Source organism: Catharus ustulatus, chromosome 9 (genome assembly GCF_009819885.2).
Source record: "Catharus ustulatus isolate bCatUst1 chromosome 9, bCatUst1.pri.v2, whole genome shotgun sequence".
Lineage (NCBI taxonomy): Eukaryota > Metazoa > Chordata > Aves > Passeriformes > Turdidae > Catharus > Catharus ustulatus.
In genome coordinates this window covers 26,351,295-26,372,507 of record NC_046229.1, presented here as the reverse complement: position 1 = coordinate 26,372,507, position 21,213 = coordinate 26,351,295, and the positions used below count along the sequence as shown (strand labels likewise).

At 46.0% G+C, this 21,213-nt stretch overlaps 1 protein-coding gene across 1 annotated transcript in view; it reads right to left on the bottom strand.

Moving 5' to 3' along the window:
* HMCN1 (hemicentin 1) overlaps window positions 1-21,213 on the bottom strand; it is a 167,017-nt gene that overhangs the window by 1,860 nt on the left and 143,944 nt on the right. The window contains exons 84-106 of the mRNA XM_033067869.1: window positions 20,702-20,836; window positions 20,202-20,392; window positions 19,646-19,727; window positions 18,389-18,658; window positions 17,784-17,954; window positions 17,104-17,274; window positions 15,637-15,807; window positions 14,222-14,392; window positions 13,894-14,064; window positions 13,389-13,559; window positions 13,050-13,199; window positions 12,748-12,885; window positions 12,300-12,421; window positions 11,273-11,510; window positions 10,010-10,072; window positions 8,921-9,040; window positions 8,514-8,648; window positions 8,083-8,196; window positions 7,695-7,820; window positions 6,992-7,120; window positions 2,888-3,238; window positions 1,018-1,137; window positions 537-663 (exon numbers count right to left, since the gene is read on the bottom strand). Coding sequence (XP_032923760.1) covers window positions 537-663; window positions 1,018-1,137; window positions 2,888-3,238; window positions 6,992-7,120; window positions 7,695-7,820; window positions 8,083-8,196; window positions 8,514-8,648; window positions 8,921-9,040; window positions 10,010-10,072; window positions 11,273-11,510; window positions 12,300-12,421; window positions 12,748-12,885; window positions 13,050-13,199; window positions 13,389-13,559; window positions 13,894-14,064; window positions 14,222-14,392; window positions 15,637-15,807; window positions 17,104-17,274; window positions 17,784-17,954; window positions 18,389-18,658; window positions 19,646-19,727; window positions 20,202-20,392; window positions 20,702-20,836 — 3,637 coding nt within the window. The remainder of the gene's footprint in view (window positions 1-536; window positions 664-1,017; window positions 1,138-2,887; window positions 3,239-6,991; window positions 7,121-7,694; window positions 7,821-8,082; window positions 8,197-8,513; window positions 8,649-8,920; window positions 9,041-10,009; window positions 10,073-11,272; window positions 11,511-12,299; window positions 12,422-12,747; window positions 12,886-13,049; window positions 13,200-13,388; window positions 13,560-13,893; window positions 14,065-14,221; window positions 14,393-15,636; window positions 15,808-17,103; window positions 17,275-17,783; window positions 17,955-18,388; window positions 18,659-19,645; window positions 19,728-20,201; window positions 20,393-20,701; window positions 20,837-21,213) is intronic.

Sequence of the window (21,213 nt, the reverse complement as noted above, 5' to 3'; positions counted from 1 at the left end):
AAACAAGCTATTTTTCTTTCAGGATATTGAAAGATTAAAAGAAATCAATACAGATTTTTCCCCACAACAGGGAAATAACAAAGCTTAACAGGAACTTAGCATGATTTCCATGACTAGAAGAATATATCTGATGCTTTGAAGCTGATGGCAAGTCAGGCCATTTGAGAGATTCAGATTAGATGTCAGGAAGGAATTCTTCCTAACAGTTGAGGCAGTGGCACAGGGTGCCCAGACAAGCTGTGGCTGCCCCTCTCTGGAAGTGTCCAAGGCCAGGCTGGAGAGGGATTGGAGCACCCTGGGATGGTGGAAGGTGTCCCTGCCCATGGCACAGGTTGGAACTGGATGTTCTCTTAAGATTCTTTATAACCCAAACCATCCCAGGACTCTCTGACTCTATGATCTTCAATGCCAATCCCTTACTTTTAGCTACTGTGAGCTCTACTGCTGTCAGGCAAACTTAAATTTTCTTCTTTAACAAGCACAGGTTAAGGAGCTGAGCTTGGGGCAGGTGAGAAGGGACTGAGAATAAAACATACCCAGAATGTGGCTCTCGCTGGTAGTTGGGTGGACAAGGAGTGTCTATGCACTGGTAGCTTCCTCTCATGTTGAAACACATCTGATTTGATCCACAATTTATGTTCTCTTCAAGACACTCATCAATATCTGGAGAGAAAAATGTGCAAGGGATCAGCTGCTGGTAAAAGAATTAAAGGGTAAAACCAAAGTGGCTAAAGGCTGAGCAGAGCCCAGACTCTGTTTGACCCTAGAGCTTGGAGCTCAATGTGTAATGGGAGCTCACAGGGGAACGGCTGAGAATTGGAAGTTGCAACTGTCTGGCTGCCTGATATTTTATGAAACAATAAAGTGTGGAATATAAAAACTTCTAAAACTTGAAATTTTGAATGCTGACTCTCAAATAGCCAATTCAGAGAAGTGGCTTAGCCAGGTGCTGGGCCTGGTTTGTGTGTGGTTTCTTTGCAGACCACGCCCTGAGCGCTCAAGGCTGGCTCTCCGTACCTTGGCAGGTTTTGCCGTTGGCCATCAGGCGGTATCCCACGGGACAGGCACACTGGAAGCTGCCCAGGCTGTTCCTGCACTCGTGCTGACATGTGTCTCTGCTCTCACACTCATCGATATCTGTGGAGAGAAGCACCAACACCTCAGCATTCCCTGAGCCTGCCATGAACACAGGTACTCTCCCCCTATTTATGTACTGCAAGTGTATGGACAGAGCTGTGGGAGTCGTCTGGATCTTTTTTTTCTGATTGAGCATCTAAGACTAGAGTGTCCTCTCCCCTTACCTGTGCCATTCCCTGTAACTCCACAGGCACTAAAGTCAGCTTTGAGGGGCTCCTCCCTTTGCTGAAGAGCAACTGTGACAGATGTTACAGCTGAAGAGACCAGTCCTGAGACAGAGCTCTAGGAGGAAGGGGGATGTGCCACCTGTGTCCACTGACAGGGTCATACAAACACAGTCCTGCCCCCAAAGCAATTTGAGCTGCCTGATAATCAATCAGGTGTTAAGCAACATGCTTAGGGAACACCCAGACTCATTATCTCACCAGAGGAAGTCTTGTTACTGGGGGAATCTTCCTTAGTCACTCCCTCCTCAGGCAAAGCTGTTTCCCTTTTAAACTGACCTTGCCCATGCCAGAGAGATGAATTAGGCTCAGTAGCTGGGAAGACTGTCACTAAATACTCTTTCTTATTTTCCTTGTTAAAATGTCCCTCTCAAATACAGAAGTACCAGTACCAGACCACATCATATAAAGTTTTCAAAGCACATTAGCATGATTTAGACAGAGATAATACATAACTATAATGGCTTTTGTAACACCTGCCTAGGACAGCAATAAATAATCTCATGGAGGAGTTCAGACTTGCATGGTTAAATCAAAGTCTTTGCTTCCCCTCTGACTGACAGGGGCTGCATTAGATCAAAATGCAAACAGAGAAGAGAAACAGATGTGACTACAAACCTCTGTGCTGTCAGCAAATCCTGATGGTTGCCTATTGAAAGAATTTTCTTTAACAAAAGCATCATTTGGGGGTATTTTTCATATTAAACAGTAATCTTAAAATTTAGATATTTATTCAATGAAATTAAAGTTTCATGGAATATTAGTATTATTAATATTCATGGCACATAACTAATTCCAACTGGAAGCTGGGATGAAGATCCAAATTTGAAACAAACCCTTCCTTCCCTCAGTGAGAGTTGTATTCCTTGGTCCATCAATTAAACTCCCATACCATAACAACCCACATGGATATGACTGCTGGAACCTCTTTGTAGTTTAAATACAAGGTTTGATGTCTTCTCCCTGCTTGCTGAATTACATTGCAACCCCTTTTCTTACAAAAAATTAATAATTATTATTATTTATAAAATTATTATTATTATTTAAAAGCTTGTGTGCCTGTTGCCCATGTGACAGTGACTGACAGTCCTGTGGCAGTGCTGGCACTGACCCCAGTGTGATCGATTCTAAAATGTTTATTCCAAACCTTGCTGATACAGATTACTGCTGCCAATGGGAGCCTGACAGAAGCACTGTGACTAGACTGGGGCTACTGATGGTTTTTGAGCGTGAGAAGATTCACCAAGGGGAGCTACTGTGATAAGAGATTGAGAATAACAGAACACTTTGCAAAAAAGGAATAAGTAGCACAATTAAAACAAGAGGTTATAAGGAGGTTTGAGAACATTTTTGCTACAATGTGAGCCAAGACAGCCAGACCAGAACATGCAGAACCCTCTGAATATTGATCAGGGTAATAGAAAACACAACCCCAGCACCACAAACCCTCAGCCCCTGGTATATATCACACAGTAACCTAAGAATAACGCCCCAAAGAGAGTTGCACAGACAGGACTGACATTTACCTACACATCTGGCATTTCTTGCCTCATAGCCTTCAGGACAAGTTTCTCTAAGGTTCCTTCTAGTCCTGGAGAAAGGTATTCTGCTGTTCCTATACTCTGAGAAGGAGCTGTAGAGATTTGAGGAGTGCCTGTAATAGTGCTGCAGTTGCTGGTTGTCTCTCCCAGGGGAGAATTGAGCATAGTTATAGCTACTGTAATAGGCACCCGAATTTGGCACCCTCTCCAATCCGGCGCAAGATTTCCCATCACCCAGTAACTGTTGCCCAGGTGGACAGAAACACTTGAAGCTGCCGGGGGTGTTGGTGCAGTGAAGTGCACAGGGTTTAGGCACTTGTTCACATTCATTAATGTCTGCTCATGGGACATGATCCAGAGCCCCAAACCATGCGGAAAGGAGAGAAAACAAACAAACAACAACACATAACTATACGTATATATACACACAGATACTTAGTCTCAGGAACAAGCTGAAGACATAAAAGCAAGATCTGGAGGCAGTAAAATGTGGAGAACACTAGGCCAAGCAGGCAGGCTCCCCTGTTCTGTAAGAGACCCTCATTCTCCCACAGGTTGATGTGACTGTGCTCACCAGGACAGGAGCCCTGCTAAAGCCTCATTTCAGCCTCAGCTGCTCAATACACTCTTAGTAATTGGGTTTATTTCCTCAAGTGCTCCACAGATGAGTGGAAGCAGCTGCTGGACCCTTTTTTAAAAGCCTATGCTTAACACAGAGCATTCCAGAGAAGTACAGTGCTAGAAATTCCTGACACCCCACACTAAGGGAAGCACAAAAGGCTCTGCTGTGGTTATTGTGCCTCATGTTGGGGGAATCATGGAATGCTTTGGGTTGGAGGGACCTTACAGCTCAGCCCGTGCCACCCCCTGCTTCCACTATCCCAGGCTGCTTCAAGCCCTGCCCTGCCTGGCCTTGGACACTTCCAGGCATGGAGCACTGGGCTCCAGAACGTGTTTCAAGGCTGCAGGGGCAAGAGGCTGGGTATGTTCTAACCTTTTATGCTGTTATTGTCATTCCAACTGTGACAGCTAGGAGACTCAAGAGTACATATTAATTCACTTTTGGACAATTAAAAAATAGGATTCTTTTTTCTTTCCTAAACAATGTCTTTTTCTTTTTAGTTGTTTAAATTGCAGTCTGAAGTTATTTGAGCCACCCCAGCAGTAAATATCCATCCTTAAATCAGAACGGAGTGCTGAGCATACAAAGTATGGTAAAGGCCTTGAGGGTAAAACATGCTGAGTGTCCTTCCCTCCAAGTAACTATGAGTACTCTTGAGACTGCAGGACCTTCTCCCACAGTCTCTCTGGCACTACCAGAAATAAGTTTTCTATAGTTTTTATCAAGTTACTTCAGGCTCAGCTGGAAATTTGAGACATGGTGTATTTCTTTTCAAACTTAGTATTTCTTCACCAGAAAAAGACAAAAGTCTGTTAATTCCAAACAACTCTGCAGTGACCAGAAATAAAAATCCGGCTATTAACATACATCACAGCACATCTATAATTGATAAATATTATAAACATTTTACTACTAAAAATTAAAGATGATCTTAATGGTGACTCAATAATAGTTTAATTATTTCACAGTAGTGTGTATTCTTTCAATTACTATTATAAAAAAGGCATTAAGCCAGTATTGTTACAGTTTCATTTGGATCCCACATGAATAGGCTTTTGAGCACAGCTTTAACTCCCCAGGCCACAAATTCATGAGAATAGTATTCAAAAATCAATACTGTCAGAAATATAGTAGAACATTAGGCTGCTTTTTTATGAAGTGGTTAATATTTGATACATTTAAGGTTTTAAACAATTTAGGGGGATATTAATAATTAAATGTTTTAAGAATTGGAAATCCAGAAGTAGTAACTGCAGAGTGTTACAATATTTTCCAGCTGTTCTCTGGCAAACACACAACTGAGACTTGACGTATTTGTGGAATTATCCTTAAGGTAGAATTTTCAGGTCTCACAAAGGAGAATTTCACTTTAAGTATGACAACAACTAATTTGAATTTTAAGTGTATTAATCTCAGTATGTGCTTAAGATGAAAAAATCATTATTCATATAAATGCAAAAGAAAACAAACTCATTATTTCCTTATCATTCAAGCACTGACTTTAACATTCTGCACCTGCCTAAAATAAATTAACACTGATGTCTTTATGACAACCAATGTCCTTGGAACAAGTTGTGGGTAAGCAATAGAAGATTATCATAGAAATTACAAAAGACAACAGGTAAAAATTTGAGCAATTTCTTTTGCAAGAGCAGCCTGTACAATACAAGCAGAATTGACTGCAGGGAGTCATTGGTTCCAGGCTGCACTTGTGAGAAGAGACTACTGAGGCATGGGAGACCTAATATTTACAAGAACAGGGTAAATTTACTTTGAAATTCAAATAGCTACATTTTCAGGCTTTCTCTAATTGAAAAACAGTACTTGATTTTATATGTAGACAGCCTTGCATAAAGCAATCTGCATTACAGCAACTTTTAGCAAAGCCCTTCCACCTATGTGGAAAGAACACAACACAGCTACCAGAAATGCTGTAAATGGGCAGACAGAGCTCTGTAGGGGTCCCAAAGGAGCATCTTATCCCCATCCAACAAAGAAAAAAGGGAATTCTGGCACAAAAGGGCTTCACCCAGGCTAAAAATGGCACAAAATTCAGGCAGGAACAAAATTCACTTCTTCTCTTTCAGTCTGGGCCCTACTTACTTCTCAACTCCTCCCTGTGCTCACTGTCAACAATGACAATAAAAACTGGATTTTATTAACAAAACTAATACTTTGGATGAATCAGTATTTAAAACATATTTTTAGGAACATAAAAATTCAAAGGGTAAAAATATTTTAGGAGGGAGCTTTTAGTGGCCCTTAGAAGGCTGCTGGTGTTTTGTGAAAACCTACAGTCCTAGACTTAACCTGGCTTTTTCCTGTCAGATGTTTAAAAGGCTTAAATATAAGTTAAGAGTTTGGGGCTGGTTTTATTTCAGTACAGTGGGTGAAAGTAATATCTTGGTCTACAGCCAAACACTTCTCAGTGCAATTTAATCTCTTTTTAAAAATCCCAAACATTCCTGGCTTTTGACAGTTCAAAATCTTAGGTTGTTAAAAAAATAATATAAGAAAAAACTATTTATTATTTAGGAAAGCTAATCTTGAAGTCATCAGGGAGGAATGTTCTTCTGACGTGATATGTAACAGCAACAGAAACCAACCTCACTTGGTGTGACGTACCCACATTCAGAAATCCTCATTATCAGGGTAGGTCAGCTCTTACATTTTAAATATTTGACATAAACGCAGTAAAGGTGATTCTAAGTGATCCTACTGCTTTCCTGAAGTCTCTTAAATGCCAGAGGAAGTGCTTATCCACTTGCCCTGGCCCCACACAATAAACTCTCTTGTTCCCCACATCAGAGCTCCGGTGACATGGAAGAAAACCCTGCATGGCTTTATGCCAAGATGGCACAGGGAGTGACTGCATGGCTGCCATTCCTGTGAGTGCCAGGGATTCCATTCCTTCCCTGCTGGGAACCACCCATGCAGGGAGAAATGCAGATCAGGTCCCTGTGCTCTGCCTGCTGGGGAACACCCCTGGCAGTCCTGATGAGGGGATAGGTGTATTTGGGATGTTCAGGAGCCAAACTCAGTTCTGGGTCTGTTGGGCCTGTTGCAGCTCCTGGGGGTGTGCTCCCTAGGGGAACCCACATAACTCCCTGTGTGACTGTCTTCAGGGGTGAGCCAGGGCAGGTCAGGGCACAGCCAGGCCCATCAACAAACCCCACCTGATTTTTATAACTGAAGCCTTCCTATGGAGTGGTGGCTTTCCACATCCATCCACTAGTGTTCTGAAACCCTCTTACACTTTGTTTTCAAAGTACAGCCCCAAACCAACCTCTGTTTGGCACCATTTAGCTCTGACCATTTAGAACAGAACACTCTTTTAGGTGGCAACTTGGAAACGCAGTGCAAACTTATCTCTACAGCATGGTCTTCCACAGGGATAGCACTGCTGGTGTGCTGCAGCAGAAAGGCAGGCAGAAGCAGAGGTGTGAGAGGAGTGAGTGGCAGCTTACCCACGCAGGGCCTGGCCGTGCCCTGGGCGCGGAATCCTCGCGGGCACACGCAGCGGTAGCTGCCGCGCGTGTTCTCACACAGCTGGTTGTAGCGGCACTGGTGCGACCCCGACCGGCACTCGTCAACATCTGCACACATGGCAAGGGAACAGTCACAGCTCTGCAGCACCCTTACTGGGGCTGCTCCATCCCTCAACATGGGACTTGGAGCAACCTGGCACAGCAGATGGCAAGGGGCAGAAATAGGTGATTTTTAAGGTCCCTTCCAGCCCAAATCATCCCATGATTCCACTGGAACAAAAGCTTTGCTAACACCTACAACATCAGCTGTGCTTAAAACCCTTCCTGATAAGCAGCAGGGACCTGTGATCTTGACTGAGAGCTCCTGAGCCAAACTCTTAAGAAATCATGCACACGCAGAGTAAAACATTTCAGTCAATGAATAACAAAGAAGAGACACCAAGGGAAATCTTACTGTTCTTGCTTAAGAATAGTGGAAAGCTAGAGATACATCTGCTTTTTAACACCAACTACCAAAAAAGTTAAATACAGATGTTCTATAAGTGAAAACAAGCTGGTGCTTTAGTATATGCAAATATTAACAACTGGAGATGGACAATCTTCAGGATTATTTTAAAAAATAAACATCACCATTGTCCCTGTGTTTCCTATAACCACACACTGCATTAATGCTTCTACTCACCAATGCAAGTCCCGTTCTCTGCTTTGGTCATTCCACTGGGACACAGATCAATGCACTTATAGCCACCACGGGTGTTCTTGCAGAGCTGATCAGGCCTGCACACATTCTGCCTGCACTCATTGACATCTTATTCAAAGAAAAGTCAAAAAAAAAAAAAAAAAGCAAGATTGGACTCAATTATGTAATGAAATTACCCTGTGTCCACACACTGGGTCATTTCATGCACATGGATCAGCCAGCCCAATTCTTGCTGCCTCTTGACAGATTCCAAAATGTACACCAAGTGTATCATCCATAGTAGTATTTTCTTTCATAAGAAAACAGAGCAACAAATCAATGTTGAACTCTGTTGAAAAGAGGGAACAGACATTCAGAACTTCATCCCTACCCACACATTTTCTGCCCTTCAGCTGGAATCCTGGGTCACAGCCACAATGGAAACTTCCTATGGTGTTGAAGCAACGCTGATGGCAGGAGTTGGACTCTTGACACTCATTGATGTCTGTGGAACAACACAAATCCTTGATACCCTGAGGGCATTACCTGAGCAGGTTTGGCTGAGCTCTGCTCAGGACTACTTGCTGCTCTCCCATTTTGTACAAGAAAATGCATATGGGACACAATCCCAAGAATGCTAAGTTCTTCCCTGATGGAATTTTAAATTTATTTTTAAAGACAGAAGAAGCAAAAGATTAAAGAAGGAAACAAACATATAGAAAAAACCAAACCCCCCAAAATCCACATTTATAGACAGGTACATGGAGCTGGTCCTCTGAGGTGAGTATCAGTTGCACGAGAGCAGCATTTAACCGTGGGTACCTTGGCAGCTGAAGCCGTCGGGCGTCCTGCGGAAGCCGCTGCCACAGCGCAGCACGCAGCGGAAGGAGCCGGGCAGGTTCTCGCAGTCCTGCCCCAGGGGGCAGCTGTGCCCCCCCAGGGCACACTCATCGATGTCTGCAACGGGAAAGGAGCTGCAAACCACGCACAGCCAGCACAGGGGACACACTAACAGCGCCCTCAGCACCAGCAGCTAGAAACATGTGACTGCAAATACATTCAGCCATGAAGTAATTAGAATACCACCAATAAATTGTGTTCTTATCATGAGAAAATGGCCCGAGTAAAACCTCTCCTTAGCAATTTAAGTGCCTCTTAAGGCATTTTAGGGCCTTAAATTATCTAAGGGACATTTTTATCCAAGCTGTCCTCAGCAGCACCTTTCTTACCCTGACATGTTCTGCCATCAGCAGAGATGGTGAGGCCTTTGGGACAGGAGCAATAGTAGGATCCCACAGCATTGTGACAGGTGTGGGAACAAGGATTTCCCACAGCACATTCATCTTCATCTGGAACAAGAAAATGTTTGAAAAACCAGTGAGACTTCCCAAGAAACTACTCTAATTTGATCCTTACTCAGAGGGATGCAACTAATAAAGTCCACAGGGCAAAACCAGATTTAGCAATTCCCTTTCTTTGCAACCTTTCAAGAGGTAATGAAATAAGTCCACAAAATCATCTCAGATGATTTCTCCCAAAAACAACCCCAACTCTAGAGAGACAGCCAGGGCACTCGTGCATCTCTCCACCTCCATCCCCCAAGCAGGATCACATGGGCTCTTGTCTGAGGTGCCAACACTCATCCTTTCCTCCATACAGGTCACCTAAATCCTTCACTGCTCTGCAGGCTCAGTGTCCTCCAGGTGTACCTGAGGTGCTGATTTGAAAGCTGGCTGGGCACTACTCACATTGTAGGTGAGGACAGAAATAACATCTTCAACTGCCCTCGGAGCCACACCCTTTCAGCAAGGATAACTCACACTTTTTGAAGTGCATACTTGCACTCTAAATAAAGGGGATGTAGGTTCTGGTGGTTTAATAACGTGTGCAGCTCTGGAGACAGCCTGGGAGAGCTGGAGGTGTTCCCTGGAGAAGGGAATGCTTCATGGAAACTTTAAAGCTCCTTCCAGCACCTAAAGCAGCTCCAGGAGAGCTGGAGAGGGACTTGGGACAAAGGCCTGAAGGGACAGGACACAGGGAGCGGCTTCCCACTGCCAGAGAGCAGGGTTAGATGGGCTATTGGGAAGGAATTGCTCCCTGTGAGTGTAGGGAGGCCCTGGCACAGGGTGCCCAGACAAGCTGTGGCTGCCCCATCCCTGGCAGTGTCCCAGGCCAGGTTGGATGGGGCTTGGAGCAACCTGGGCTAGTAGAAGGTGTCCTTGCCCACGGCAGGGGTGGAAATAGGGGATCTTTAAGGCCCCTTCCCACCCCAAGCACTCCAGGACTCCATGGTTACACCCACCTGTGTCAGTCATTACCTGAGCAATAAGGCCCAGACGAATCCAGAGCAAACCCTGCAGGGCACTGGTTACTCCGATCCCCTGTATGACAAAGGAAGTACATTTTGTGGATAAAAATGTGGCCATTTCATTACTTTAACAGTAAGAATTGCAGCCCAGCAATTTTACAATATTTATTATATTTGAACACCAAACCAGAAACTTTTAAATGCAGCCTTTAGTGGTTTTTCTGCTTTGGCAGTAAAAGTCAGTATTGCATGGCTTGTGCTGGTTTGAATAACACTGAACATGTGGGGGTCCCCTCAGAGTGAGCTGTAAATTCCATCCCAGCCTAATGCATCCTGGAAAGTTTCTTATTGAAAGAATAAAGACCATTCAGTTTTACTTCACTAAAAGGAAACAGTAGACCCAAACCAAACAAATAACCATGTCACAAATCTTAGGAGGTCAGTGTAGAAAAACACAACTACGAAGTGCAATGGAAAACTAAGGGAAAGACTCCTCAAAGGACATAGAGGTTTGGCTGCTTGAAAACTGAAATTTGAAAAAAAAATTAAAAAATCCAAAACACCAGTATCTTAATTGTTGGAGGAAATAAATTTAAATTCAGTAAAGGCTTATCTAGATCTAACCATAGACATATCTTGACCTAGAGACTCCCTTTTATCAGATCTCTTCTTAAATTAGAAAAAAAAATGTATTTGGTTTCCAAATCGTACAATGAGTCCCTAGTCTGGCAAATGTGAAAAATCTTATTTTACTTAATTTAGAATGCTGTTACTGAAAAGAAAGACTGAAACAGGCAATCCCTCTGCTTCATTTACTTCCAAACCAGAGTACAGTAATTTCACAGGTATAAGGCGCACTGGAGTATAAGGCGCACTTCTGGGTTCGGATTAAAATTTTAGTCAAAAGGGTGCGCCTTATACACATGAAATTACTGTAATTTCCCTACCATGTTAAAAAAAAAAGCACAAATAGCATTAAAAAAAGTAACAGCATAGTTTGCTCATTTATTAGAGTTTCTCAAAGGAAAATCTGCTCATATAAATCCATGCCCATCCCCTTTGGTGACTCAGGTTCACATAAGCCAGCAGTTAGCAATGCTAACCAATAGTTAATTTATGGGTACATCAACAACTTTTAGGTCCTGAGATCCACACTAAAGCTATCTAAGTTTCACAGAATTTCCTTTTGAGACTTTGGGTGACTCAATGAATTCCAGGAAGAGAAGATACTCTTTCCCCATTGCTGGATTTCTGGGAAGGCCTACAACAGTACCTTTTGCAATGGAAGCCTGAATTTTGAAAGCCACGGCCTCCTCCAGCGGGTTGTAGTCCGTTGTGATGGAGGCAGCGCGCAGTGTTTGCACCAGGAAGGGCATCCTGCCCCTGCTGGAGTCGTAGGTGATGGTGTGGTTCCACGTGTAGGGAACGCTGACCCCGTCTGCTGTGAAGAGGCGCGTGGAGTGTGCGTGCAGCTGCCCAGGGCCCGTCTGGATGTAATCCTCTGTGTAATCCTGCAACAGAACCCTGGCCATCAGCTGCTCCCACACCTGGGCCTGCACTTCAGAGCTGGGACGTGTTGAGAGAAAGGGGCTTATCTTAACTGCTGAACAAAGGGTATCGCACACACACAGGTCCCTTTCACTCTGACTGTTGAATCTTACACTGCCTGGTCTAGTACTTAAAAAAAGATACAGACCAATGTACTGAGGATCCTGATGATGGAAACCACAGCAGAAGATTTCTACAAAATATCTTACTCCTCAATAACAATCTTTTGAGGCCTAAATATTTGGCTTTTATTCGAAGTCAGATGTTGACAAATGTGCTAAATAAGTAAGTGGCAGAGACAAATTCTGCCATCAAAGAGGGTATAAATATTGGATGTCCTACATATTGCAGTTTTCCAAAATATCACCAACTTCAGGTATATTTATTGAATGGTGGGATTAATACAGTAAAATACTAGTTACCTGCTACTAATCACTAAGTCAGAAAGGTTAAAGATGCACCTTTCTAGCTCTGCCCAGAGCAACAAACACTGACATGCCAGCCATCAATAACTGCCCTGAAGACCCTCCTCAACACTACCTGCCAACATCTCAAACTCTTGAGAGACCAACATCACCCTTCTCATGAGAACTTTCTGCTTTCAAAGGCAACATCAGCATCATCAGTTCAACCAGGCACAAAAGAAGTCACATACAGTACAGCAGGTTTCAGAACTCAGTGTTTCCTGCTTTGCTGTGGGTGAGAGAGGTACAGATGCGTGGGAGCAGGGGTGGTACCTGAAGCAGCTTTACCTTGACACTGACATCAGCCACCGACTGGAGCTGCAGCATGTGGCCACTCACAACAACATCCAGCAGCAGGGCCCCGTCCGCGTCCACGCCCCGGGCAACGTGCGTCATGCGCAGGATCTCACCTGGCAGTTAAACAGCACACTCATTTATCACGTATTCCAAACAGACTCCCAAAAGACACATGGAATCAAAACTGGAGTCCCTTCACCAGTTATTTATACTTACATTTTGTAAGGTGTGCCATGCCCATGAGAAAAAACATGACACATTTCAAACTACAGCGCTGAAAGGTGGAATAAAGCCTCAGAAGACCACAGCCAGTCTGAAAACACCAGTGTAAGCACAAGACCCGTATTTCAGCAATGGTCCTCTGCTGTCTTTTTAGAAATACACCATCTATCTGGCTTTACTGGACACAGAAAGAGCTGGTCTATCCCAGGGAACTCACCAGTTGCAAACTCCACTTGAGTTTCTCTCTTGAAGACAGCATCAGTGAGTGTAAATCCATTCATTGCTTCCCCAATTTCTTTGGCAGTTGTCCAATAAACTGGGCTGAGTATGGAAACAAGCTTTCTCATCGCTGGGCCTGAAGGAAACACCACAGAAAATCAGGGAGCTTTGATGTCATCACAGACCCATATGCACTGGAGTGGAATATGAAGAACTAGTGTAACCCTTCAGATTTAAACCAGAAGACAATAGGTATTGGTGCATTCAGAGAAAAAACTGATAAAAGTCAAAGAGGCCTACCAAGAGTCCGAGGGACGTTGGTGATCTTTGCCTGTATCACTCTGGTGTCAAAGTCCGGGCTGTCTGTTACTGTGGCGTTCAGGAAAGCAATCCCAAATTCCACATCATTGATACTGCCAATGATGCTGCCCTTGGCACGAGCAGGCCCACCTGTGCAGGGTGAAACGAGCTGTTGGGTATTTTCGGGGAGAGAGAACTGAGCTTCAGTTGCAGGGCAGATTTAAGCCCAAAAAATGAAATTACCCAGTCAACTGGCCAAGATGAGAGATAGCACCAGTGAAATCAGGAGTGCCACAGGCTTTCACCACACTGTCAGTGCTGAAGGCTGTAAATACTCACCAGGACATGCTTGGGTGTTGCACCTGGATATCTGGGAGGAGTCCCCAGGGCAAGGACGGCCACCATTTAATGGGGCTGGGCTGCTGCACAGGCGCACCCGGGTCTGCTGTCCTCCTCCACAGGAAGCAGAGCACTGGTTCCATGATTGCCACTGCCCCCAGTTTCCATCCACTGCAGAATAAAGAATGAAGAAAGCAATTTTTCAATTTAAATGCTTCAGGCTGCATCAGTTATGCTGAAGTCAATTCCTTCCTGGAGGAACCAAGGTTTTAAAGGAATAGCTCAAAGGACAACAAAACCATTGTAACAGGCAGGTGTGAACATGCCTGGTTTGGGTTGGAAGGGACCTTAAAGCTCACCCTGTCCCACTCCCTGCCATGCATAGGGACACCTTCCATTGTCCCAGGTTCCTCCAAGCCCCATCCAAGCCAGTTAGTCTGATGTGGCATATATCCTGATGCCCTGTAGGGAAATCTGCATTCCTGCTGCTGCTGTGAGCACTGACCTGGGCACAGGTCCGTGCTGCACCTCTGGATCTGCACATCAGTCCCAGCACAAGCCCTGCCACCGCTGGCCGGGCGCGGGTTGTCACAGCTCCGGTGCCGCCTCATCTGGCCCCCGTTGCATGTCCGACTGCAAGTTCCCCAACTGCTCCACGGGCCCCAGTTGCCATGAACTGCAAGAGTAAGTCACATTTGATCTTCCTCGGGGGTTTAAAACCAGTCAGTCAAGCTAGGAAAATACTTCTGTTGGAGAGTAACTTGTGTTTTTTTTCCCCAAGAGAAAGAACCAAACCCAGAGAGTGGGTGAGCAGCCCAACTTAAAGCACTTACCTGGGCAAGGATCACTGTTGCAGAAATCCATTTGTGTGTCAGTTCCCTCACACTTGTGTCCCCCGAACTGTGGGGCTGGGTCGGAGCAGTGGCGTGTCCTCTGCCTGCTGCCTCCCCCGCAGGACATGCTGCAGGCACTCCAGCTGCTCCACGGGGACCACTTCCCGTCCACTGGGGAGAGAGCACAGCAGTTACAGCCTCTGACTGCAGGAGTAACACAGCACAGCAGTGCTACATCAGGGAAAACTGAATATGGATGTCACTGACTCTGCAGCATCTCAGCTACTCAGAGATTTCTGCCCAGGGACCCAAGGTATGAGTGGGTGAGAGCTGGGCCAGCCCTAGTCCCAACCTGTGTGAGGTGGGACCACAACTTCCCATGCCCTGATCCCCCAGTGTGAGACCCATCCTGCAGAGCTGCCTCCAGCCCTGGGGCCAGAAGCACAGGAAGAACAGAGAACTGCTGGAGAGGGTCCAGAGGAAGCCCCAGAGCTGCTCCCAGGACTGGAGACCCTCTGCTCTGCAGCCAGCCTGGGAGAGCTTGGGGTGTTCACCTGGAGAAAAGAAGGCTCCAGGGAGAAGGGCTCTGAGTCCCTTGCAGTGCCTAAAGTGGCTTCAGGAGAGCTGGAGAGGGACTGGGGACAAGGGCTTGAAGGGACAGGAAAAGGAGAATGGCTTTCCACTGCTAGAGGGCAGGGTTAGATGGGATACTGGGAAGGAATTGTTCCCTTGGAGGGTGGTGAGGCCCTGACACAGGGTGCCCAGAGAAGCTGCAGCTGCCCCTGGATCCCTGGATGTGTCCAGGGCCAGGCTGGATGGGGCTTGGAGCAACCTGGGCTAGTGGAAGGCGTCCCTGCTCATGGCAGGGATGGGATGAGAATGAGATGGGCTTTAAAGTCCACCATCACAAGGTCAGTTCTCCCTTCTACTGCTTCCTGGTCTTGTTGAGGACTCAGTGCAAGATCTGGCAGGAGCAAAATGGAGCATGAAGCCAGAAGGCTCAGTCTGACGTTGCACATTGCAATCCATGGAATTTCCCTCTGTTATCCCTGCACACAGCCAAATATAAAAGTCCAACTTCAGAAATGTGATTTTTCCTATCCTCTCATGAAGCATTCATTGAAATGTGGAAGAAAAGGACAAATGAATAACAGAACCTGAGAAAATTTTTAAAATAAATATTTAGGAAACCTATTACTTAACTACCAATAATTAAAAATGCAGCTTCTGTGAGGTAAAGCAACAAGGACAAGGAGAGAAATCCCATCTGTAGGGTCTATAGCAGATGCTAAGTAGTGACAGAGTCAGTGACAACAAAAAGCTTCAAGGGGAGTGTTTTCAGAGATTAGACTTTTAGAACCAGAAAGCATTAACCACAGGCAGGTGTGGGGAAGGAGAGAGCAGTGTGGTCTCACCTGGGCAGCGGCGGCGGTAGCAGAGCTGCAGCTGCGAGTCGGGGCCCTGGCAGCGGGGCCCGCCGTGCGCCGGGGCCGGGCTGGAGCAGAGCCGCAGCCGCGTCTGGCTGCCCTTCCCACACGTGCTGCTGCACGGCCCCCACGGCCCCCACGGGCTCCACTCGCCGGCCACTGCAACGGCAAAGGGCTTGGGCAAGGCCAGAACCGGCACAGGGGACAGCCCTGATCCCGCACAGTGCCCCAGAACACACACCTGGGACAGCCCTGATCCCCCACACTGCCAGAACAGGCACAGGGGACAGCCCTGATCCCCCACACTGCCCCAGAACACACACCTGGGACAGCCCTGATCCCGCACAGTGCCCCAGAACACACACCTGGGACAGCCCTGATCCCCCACACTGCCAGAACCGGCACAGGGGACAGCCCTGATCCTGCACAGTGCCCCAGAACACACACCTGGGACAGCCCTGATCCCCCACACTGCCAGAACACACACCTGGGACATCCCTGATCCCCCATACTGCCAGGACAGGCACCCAGGATATCCCTGATCCCCCACACTGCCCCAGAATGGACACACACCTGGATATCCCAAATCCCCCACACTGCCCCAGAATGGACACACACCTGGATATCCCAAATGCCCCACAAAATGCTAAGAGCAGTAGCCCAAACAATCAGCACTTTAACAAGAAGAGATTGACTCTTTCCTCTCTTTTTTTTTTTGACAACAGCACCTCACCACCATTGTGGAACAACAGAACTGAATGCTTAATCAAATCTGGAGTTTCCCAATTCTCTGGGTAGGATGGAGGCCTGAGTAGTGCCAGAGAGCAGCAGCCAGAGCTGATTTTCCTGGCAAAACCTAGAGAAATGAGTCTCAGGCCCATGGATGAGCATTTGGCATCACAGTGCCAGCAGAGCCAGGGAAAAATGGAAAAATCAAACACTGTAAATTAACATGTCAGTGGTGAAGGCTCTGAAGAAACTACAACCTGTCAAATGTAGGAAATAGTCATGGGACAGGAAGGAAACATGAACATTCACACAGTTGGGAGTAAATGTGGCTAAAAATTGTAACAGCAGAAAATATACAGATAAGTCTTAAATTATTAACAATCATTTTTACATAGCTTTTGAATAGTTGGTGGTTTGGGTTTGGTTCTTTTCTTATTTTAACTGGCTTTGCAGGATAGGTTTAGAGAGAATTTATGCCATGAGGATGTGGGTAACAAGTACTGAAAAAGACTAAAATAAAAATTAATACTTTTATAGTGTAAAAAAAATTTGCTGAGGTTTCTCACACTTACTTTTGTGATTCCTGTTTCCAAGAACTCGTGGCATTCAATTACAAAAAGAAAAGCAACAACTAAAAATCAGCTGAAATAATTTGGGTTTGGGGAAACAAAGAGACCTGTTTGTGAAGCCCCTCATGCAAATAAGGTTAAATTACACTTCTCTTACCTGGACAAGGCCTAAGATTGCACATGACTGACTCCAGAGCACTGCCCTCACAGGGCTTCCCTCCATGCTGAGCTGGGGGGTTACTGCAGGTCCTGCTTCTTGTCCTGTTCCCTTGGCCACAGCTCCTTGAACATTCTTCCCACAGCCCCCACTCTGACCAGCTCCCATCCACTAAGGACCAGAAAAAGCAGTTTTCATTAAACAATATTTTTGCAGTATTTATTGAAATTTCCTCTTTCTTTCTAAAATTAATTATAACTACTTAGAAAAATTAATCTGCCATGAAGATCCATGGTGATAAAAGTTCATTGTTTGGGCACTTAATGCAAGGCACATTAAAAGTATCAATTAATTCTGGTTTTTTAGTATTTAAGGTTACAAAATAGAGGGAGGGAGACTTAGATGGGCAGACAGCGATAGGACACGGGGGAAAGGTTTTAAAATAAAAAAGAGATTTAGATTAGGTATTGGGAAGGAATTGTTCCCTGTGAGGGTGGTGAAGCCCTGGCACAGAGAAGCTGTGGCTGCCCCTGGATCCCTGGCAGTGCCCAAGGTCAGGCTGGACGGGGCTTGGAGCACCCTGGGCTAGTAAGAGGTGTCCCCGCCCGTGGCAGGGGTGGCACTGGATGGGCTGCGAGGTCCCTCCGCCCCAGCCCGGTGTGACTATGCTGCAGCAGTACCTGGGCAGGGCTGGCGCTGGCAGCTGCGCAGCTCGCTGTGGGGCCCCCGGCAGCCGCGGCCCCCGTTGGCCGGCACGGGGCTGTCGCACTGCCGGACACGCTCCTGCACACCCTGGCCACAGGTGACACTGCATGCCTGCCATTCCAGCCAGCTGGAGAACCCGCCGTGCACTGCAACGGGAACAGGGATACTGCTGGCCACTGCTGCTGCCTACAGCTCCCTTAGAATAACAGAGAAACTAAAACTGCCCCTCCTGACCCTTGGAAATCCATCTCACTGTATAAAAATCTCTTACCATAGCTCAAAGACAATTACTGTGTATGCTCCTAAATGCTTTTCTTTAGAGGCACAGTTCAGTTATAACGTGTTCTGAGGATAGGATCCGGTTCAAAATCCTTTCATTATAATTTTTGTCTCTCCCCCTTCACAGCTTCTGTCTCACCCAGTTGGATGAGCATAATAGAATAAAATTTAATGAAAAAGAATCCCACTGACACTTCAGACTAGGCTTACTTTAGACTTAATGCTTATAAAGAAGATAAGATCATGAACCTTGACCACATTAACACAGCTTCAGAGTCACTCTGACATTTTGTGCACCTACCCTGCACAGTCAGGGGCACTGTGACGAGGACGGACCCCAGGAGATTCCTGGCTACGCACTCGTACTCAGAGGTGTCCTCCCTGTGCAGCGGGGCGATGCGCAGGGAGCCGTTGGGCAGCAGGGTCACTCTGTCATCGGCCAGCACAGGCTGGCCCTGGCGGGACCAGGCGATGGCAGGAGGGGGCTCTCCGCTGGCCTGGCAGTCCAGCACTGCCGTGGCACCAGCTTCCAGCACGGTGCCCACCGGCTCAACAGTGATCACCGGGGGGCCTGGAAGAGAAAGGGCTCTCTGGGCAACAGCACACGGGCACGGGCTTGATTGATTTAGCATTAAAGCAAGCACAGAGAAATCCTCAGTCAATTTACTTTGAGTAAAATTATTATTGCTGATCCCCCACTGGCAAAATAGAAACACAGAATCCTTAAGGTTGGAAAAGACATTTCAGATCACCAAGTCCAACCATCAACCCAGCACCACTGATGTTCACCACTAAATCATGTCCCCAAGTGCCACGAGACACATGTTACAATAACAACAAAAAGCTGGTTTGAACATGCAGCAATTTGAGGACTAAAGCAGAGATTAAGGCTCAGCTATAAGAGCACATGCTCTTTTTATTGCTAAAATGTGTTGCTTTTCATAAAACCCACAGGAAGATGTTATTATTCATGTCCAGAGAAAACTGAGGGGTAAGGAACAGACCCACAATGCTGGAGGTGACAGCAGGAAGGGCATGTTTAGAAATTCTCCCACTAGCAAAGAAAACTATAACATATTATTTTTGCCAAAAATAAAATAATATCAGTGAGAATTAGGATTCACTTCATATAAGTTGAGAATTGTATTGAGTGAATTAAGAGAAAGATGCCTTTTCAGAGAGTGATTCAGTTCATTCCACACTGGTTTCTATGATGAGGCTCAACCACCCTTTACATCACTCTCTCCTTTGACCTCAATCACAGTTTAGACCAGACTCTCATACATTCATGATGGAAGCACAGAGAAGCTCTTGTCTGCCTCATGCCTGGAAGCATTCAAGGAACAACCAGCTCTAGTGGAAGGTGTCCCTGCCCACAGCAGGTGATCTTTAAAGTCCCTTTCAACCCAAACCCTTCTATGATTCCATGGAAGAGGAGATGAATCCAAACCTCCAGGGCAGTGCCCAACCTGAAACACACCCCCAGGAGCTGCCTGCACCTCCCCACGGGCAGGTTTTCCCTCCCTTAAGGGGCATTCAGCCTCCCTTTGAGCCTTACTCTGCAGGGTCAGTGTCAGGCTGCGCTCCACCACGCCCACGTCATTGGTTGCCACACACTTGTAGTCACCAGCATCTTCATTCTGAGAAACAAAACAGGGACTCAGTCTACAGGGTCCTTCCTGGCAAGGAATTTTAACCCCAATTCAAAATGCAGACATGAGTACATGGGCAAAAATAGGGGTCTTGCTGTTCATATCAGGAATTTAGATTTGGAACAAGAGATTGCACATGGAGAATGCAATCACTTTTCCACTGATCTGTAGAAGCCAGGCTCTCTTAAGGTCAGGGGCAAAGGTCCCATTTAACTGGTCATGACCAGGATCTCACACACCAACAATTATATGCAAATTCAGTCTTTCTGACAAGCAGGAAGAATTCTGGGGATTTTTTGCATCAGTAATTTGAATCTAATTCCAGTCTGAATTAAAACATTTGTTAAAGGGAAAAGCAAAAAAGGATAAATGTCTACCTGACTCTTTCAAACCAATACGATCAGGAATACCTTCATCAATCAAGTTCAAGGCAGACACTCACAGTATAGGGGCAGGACTCACCACAGTGCCATAGATAGCAAGGGAACCATTGACAAGCTGTCGGATCCTGTTGCTAATCTGAACTCCCACTCCTTTTCTGCTCCACTGGATGGTTGGAGGGGGATCTCCCCTGACTTCACAATTCAACATGGCATTGCCACCCAAGGGCTCAATTCGGCTGGAGTGATAATCCCCTTTGAAAACTGGAGGCTCTGAAAAAACAAGGGATGGCAGAAAAATAGTAGAGCCCAAATAAAATATCCCTAATGAGTGGCAGGGATCACTCAAGTCTGGTTCTCTGAAGGGGGATTTTTCCCATTTAGCCATCAGTAAGGAATTAAATACTAGGGGGAATGGCTTGGAGTAACCTGAGCTAGTGGAAGGTGTCCCTGCCTGTGGCAGGAGGTGGCACTGGATGGGTTGTAAGGTCCCTTCTCACCTGTCCCATTCCAACTCCATTATCCAAAGCAGTGGTTACATGGAGCTGTCCAGCAACAACCACCACTGCTAAGTTCACATACCTTTGACATACACGAAGCCAATGGCCTTGATGGAGCCCACTATGTTCTCTGCAGAGCACACATAGGTCCCAGAGTCCTCCTTGGACACCCTCTCGATCAGCAGCTCACTGTGCCCATTGACATCATCATACTGCGCTGGAGGGAGAGCAGGGAAAGGGTCCTTCCAGGGAATGAAATGCACACAGCTCACAGGGGTGGTTGGATCTGTGCACTCTCAGCTGTGGGGTCTTGTGCATCCCTCAGACACTCCAGGAATGCACAGGAAGTCATGTCTGTGACATTTGCCCACATGCACCTATTCAATTCAGCTGCCCTGTAATTTGGAGCGTCAGTTGCTGGATGCTGAGTAAATACCACCAGATATGAATGTCTGTAATGTGCTACATAATTGGCTACAGAAGAGAGTCCATTTTTCAATTACCTCTCTTACAGCTTTGTCTCAGAAGCAGTTTAATTACATGACTGCATAACACTAAAGATATTCCTCACACAATCACTAACAGTTTATTCCA